The following is a 5,039-nucleotide window of genomic DNA, read 5'->3' on the forward strand; positions in this document are numbered from 1 at the left end:
AGACAATGAAGAGGAAGGGGTTTTAACTAATGACATGAATCCAGCAGAGAGTGTTGCATTTGTGGCATATAATGGCATATGTATTCTGTACACCGCATCTGTCCAGGAAACTGACATTAATTCATGCAGTGTTTAATTCTCTCACACGCCGTGGTTTCCTGCTTCACGGCCATGAAAGGCAAAGAACGCAAGAAATGACTTCACGGGGCCACACTTGTGTGACCAGGCGCTAATTAGAACCCGGGCCAAAGTCACCACATCGGAATGAGAACGGGAAATGGAGGATGAGGGAGAGAGAGAGAGAGACAAACAGAGAGAGAGAGAGAGGCAGGTGAGAGGGAGAAAGTGAAAATCAACGAGATTGGGTAAGCATAAAAGGGAGAGCGTGAGAGAGAGCGTGTATATGGCTATAGATTTCAACTAAGAGTGTAGCGTTTGCTGACTGGTGCCGCTGGCTACGCGCAGAGTCCGCCCTTTGTCAAAGACAGAAGACCCTCCCATGGTGACCTGAAACGTCTCGGATGTCTTCGGCAGACCCGAGGTGGACGGCCCTGGTCCTTTCTGCCGTGCTCTGCCGTGACCTTCTCTTAAATGCCAGTCCCGTTCACCACGTTGAATTGTAGCACAGGGATTATGGGATGCGCACCACCCTCCCGTGGTGCGCATCCTCCCACAGCCCTCCCGTGTCGGACATCCTGCACACGGTCCGCCTGACTCTCCTCTTCCGGTGGCCCGTTTTCGTCCGTTTGATCGGGCGACGTTGCGTCATGCCATAACTGTTAAGCAAAATTGCGGGATTTTTCGTTTGTTTTCGTTTTCGTTTTTTAAAGATGAAGTGCTGATTAAATCCATATCGTCTCTAATTATCCCTTATTAGAGGTCTGCGTTCCAGCTGGACATAAAAGAAACCATTTTCCTACAGGTTCAAGTACTTCGACAGTTCAAGGACCCTGACAGCTTAAATCAGCTTTTTTTTCTTTTTTTTTAATCACCTTTTTAATAAGGACGTGGCGATGAATGCAAATGAATGCTGTTTGTTAAATTACACTTTAAATTAGTCTTTATTGCTGCGATTTCAAAACAAGGGGGCAGATGACATACTCGAAGCCACGCTATTCATCCAGAAATCCAGACAATTCACGAGGGCTGATAAAAGATTTCTTTGCGGTCGTACGCGTGCGAGGGCAGCCTGCTCCTTCACAGCTCGTCCTCCGCTGGTGTTTGTCGTAACTGTACGATGTGAAGGTTGGTGCGTTGCAGACGAGCATCACTGTGTGCCGCCTTTCCGGTAGTCGGGCGCACTTCTAATCTTTTCGCTTATCCGTAGCCCACTTTCGCTGCCTGTGCCCCACCTCCCCGCGTTATCGTTTGCAGACACTGTCCCCAGATGACGGTGCATATCTGGTCGGACCACAGAAGTAAAAAGGCACCGAGCAGCTGTGACAGGCGCTGCGCCCCCGCTCTGCCTTTTTTCGCTTGCAGATGTGTAACGCGCGGCTTGATGCAGCGCGTGAGATGCGTTAGTTGCACGAAAAAAAAAGAAAAAAAAGAAAACAGCCTCGCGACCACCAATAAAGTGCGAATGCGCGTGACGCTCAGCGCGAGCGGACTGAATCACTAACAAGTGTTCTGCTACGAGAAGCGGAGCGCGCATCGCAGCGCTTAGTAAAAGCCTGGAGGAGAGAAAACAGAAGCGGCGAAACGGCTCCGTTATCCCGCCAACGCGTGCGAAACTTTGTCAAATAACATCCGAGCGTCATTTTCATTCTCCACTTTTGAGACTCCCTCTTTCGGTGACCACGCGCGAGCGCCAGTTAAGACGCGTGGCTTCCCGAGCACAGGAGGACGGTCCGTATACTTGCGTGCGCAGAGCCCACCCGCGGCTCGAATCGACCTGCGATGCATTTTCGCGTGGCGCGCACGCCCGAGACCAGCTGTTCGCGTGGCATCCCGATGTTGGGCGACATCTGACCCGTGTGCTCATCGCGCGCAGTTGGTGACTCCACTCCGAATCAGTGGCTCGTGGCGGGTGAAGGAGAAGCGCGGGGGCTCTCTCCGCCCATCGCCGCGAGCTATTGGTCGGCTCCTGTTCACTATTAACTCTCTGATCCCGTATAGGCGTGAGGCTCGCTCTCTCCATCTCTCAAGCACCGTGCGCTCGCACAGTCCCGCGCGAACGTAACACCCGCCGCCGTCCGTTCTTGCTCTCCCACCGAGATTCACGTGTAACCCGCAGAATACTTTTTCTCCCCGCCGGACAACAGGACGAGAGCTTCTCGCGACAGCGGTGACCCGTTACGGCGACACGGAACGCGAGCGACGGGGGAACAGATGCATGCGTGCGCCGCTCTGCCACCCCGGTTTCGTTGGGGACGTAGGCGAGCCAAGCTGTGATGGGACAGCTGTGGGAGGTACGCGGGCTCTTCGTGGGCATCCTCGCAGCCCTCGGTCTGCTCGTGGCTTCGACTCTGGCCAGAGGTAAGGAACCGACTTCCATTAACGAAAAACGCTTCATAATCGGATGTTTGCCGATGAATCTCCGGTTCACACTCCGGTGGAGCCCCGGTCCCAACGCGCGCACTATGGAAAAGTTGTTGCAGCGGGTTTAACGGGGCGAACGCGCGCGTTTGGTGCGGCGCAGGGCACGCGTCTCCCGTGCGGCGCGGGTGTGCAGAGGGCGACATGAGTAGAGAAGCGGTTTGACCTTAGAGACGTCTGCTGTTGCCCGCTGTGAAGCGCACGCTCAACTCCGTGGTTATCAATAATCACGTGAGGGGTCCCAATAAAAGAGCCCGAGGCGTGTTTTCGTGCAGCATGCTGGTCAGTGCGTGCGCGCTTTGTGCAGTTTACTGAAGAATTGCATCTGCTCTCAATACGCAGCTGAACAAAACGTTGAAATAAATATAGCGGTCTTGATGAGCTCAGCTGGGGGTTACGGTGCCAGCGCACAGGGGCACAGGTGGACAATGTGCGCTTATTTTCTGCTTTAAGGCCTCGTGCTGCAATGTCAATCATCACCGCGTGAAAGTGGGCTTCCTCAGATTGGCATAAGTAACGCGCGTGCGGCGCCTGCTGCGTGACGCGTGGCGCAACAGGCTTGGAAACCAGCTCTCGGTGAACATCCTGCCACGCTGTTTGGGTATTAAATGAATGAAATCTGCACTTAAATTGCAAGCCAACATTTTTGCACATCATAGATTATTAGCCTCCCTATTTATCTCACTTTTGAGTCATTGTCTTCGCATTTGAACACCTACCAAGCCGTTGGAAATAGTGATAACCAGGTTAGTAAATATCGGATTTGGGCATTAACTTAAAATAATTTTGCGCAGCTGTCATTAAGCAGCAGATTAAAATAAATCCATCTGCGCGCACCGACCTGTACCGTATCTGCGATCTGACTTGTGCGACTGTGTGTCATGCGGAGATACTTTGATATTTTGAGTCCATCACTGAATGGAAACCCTTTTCTTGAATATACATAATAGGCATTTTAGTATTAATTAGGTGGAAATATCTTTCCCACACGAATGAATAAGATCTGAGGACGTCTGCTGTATGATAAACGACCTTTTTTTTTTTTTTTTCCCGGCAGGGTAATTGGCGTATCGTCCTCTGATTTGAACACTGAGCCAGATTTGACCTTTTGACTCGCGTTTAACTTAACCAGTTCCTTAGAACGAGCTATTTGAAAGTCAATTAACATATTAGCCGCGAGGATTCTATCCCCAGTCGTTCCTTTAACTATGTAAATCAGATTGAACTCGCCTAACATGCATAATTAATGAGCAATATTCATTCATAATAATGGGAGAGTGTAATGTGAGATATATCTGTGATTCCCAAAATGTCTGCTTTTGCCAGAACGTCGCATGCAAATAAAATTAAGTCATCTGGCCTGGAAGTAATTGCATCATCACTTAGATGTGTGCTTCGAATAGGCTGGGAGGAATTTTGAATGAACAAGGTGGTGTTTATTCGGACATAAAACATGTTGTGTTTGTATGTGTGTGTGTGTGTGTATCTGTTCTTTATGAGATGCTGGAGCTATTTGTAACCATTCAGCCCTTCTCCTGCAGTTGGTCAGAACTGGGGATGCACCGATATGTCACACAACAATCTGCATCGGCCAATGAAATGACTAATTAGCATATTCACGCTTCCTGCCATTTGATGCCGATCACAATTGGAAAAGAAGGTGTTGCTTGTGATTATTCAGACACAGACTATATGAGAAATGAACTTTAAGTTGGAGAATTTGTGATAATGCCAGAGATGAAATAATCGTTTGTCAGTATCAGTACCTCCATGCTAGTGGCTGGAGCTTCAAGGACCAGCTGTTTGTAGCTACACTGCATTTACACTCGGTGTGATGTCCAGGAGTGTAGAGGCAGTGAGTGTGTGCGCGCGTGTGTGTGTAGACGAGGCCTAATGTAGCATGCAGTCATCCTCTTAAGTGTTGCTGGGCCCAGTACCCATTCGTCATGTCGCATCCTCTGTCCTGCTGCTCGACTTCCTAAGTCTCAGCAGCCATGCTCCTCAGTCTCCTCTCCAGAGTGGAGCCGTGGAGATAAGTGGCCATCGTCCTTCCTGCTCACACATGTCTCCAACACAAAGCCCCAATTCACACCATTAACCAGCAGCAGGGGGAGTGTGCTTCTCACACACACACACACACACACAGTGTGACAGTCACTCTTTTTACCATATTTATCATTTTCTCATTCACTCTTTTCCACTTCTCTGTCCCCATGTCCATCTAGTTCTGTTAATCTTATGCTCTCCATCGCTCTCTCTCCCAATGCTTCACTCTCCTGCTTCATTCTTAATTCACCCGTTTTGTCTCCCCGTTTCTTCTTTTACCCGCTGCTTCCTCTTTCACTCTCTCTTCTGCCCTCTCGTCCCCCAGTCGACGGCCGCCGCGCAGTTTTACGCCCCTCCTCCAACAAAGTAAAGACAAGAAAAGTAGACAAAGGAACGCAGGAGCGTTATGAAGGAAGAGTGAAATCACGAGACAAAGAAAGGCAGAGAAAACCAGA

General features: G+C 49.9%; 1 protein-coding gene across 2 annotated transcripts in view; it reads left to right on the forward strand.

The window, feature by feature from the left end:
* The first annotated feature begins 436 nt into the window (after positions 1 to 436).
* Positions 437 to 5,039, forward strand: part of LOC113590762 (netrin receptor UNC5D) — a 161,070-nt gene continuing 156,467 nt past the window's right edge. For both annotated transcript variants that reach the window (XM_035521152.2, XM_081704273.1), the window contains exon 1: positions 437 to 2,478. In XM_035521152.2, the coding sequence (XP_035377045.1) occupies positions 2,394 to 2,478 (85 nt within the window). In that variant the 5' untranslated portion in view covers positions 437 to 2,393. The remainder of the gene's footprint in view (positions 2,479 to 5,039) is intronic.

This window comes from Electrophorus electricus, chromosome 21 (assembly GCF_041902795.1).
Source record: "Electrophorus electricus isolate QZ-2024a chromosome 21, ASM4190279v1, whole genome shotgun sequence".
NCBI classification, from domain to species: Eukaryota; Metazoa; Chordata; class Actinopteri; order Gymnotiformes; family Gymnotidae; genus Electrophorus; species Electrophorus electricus.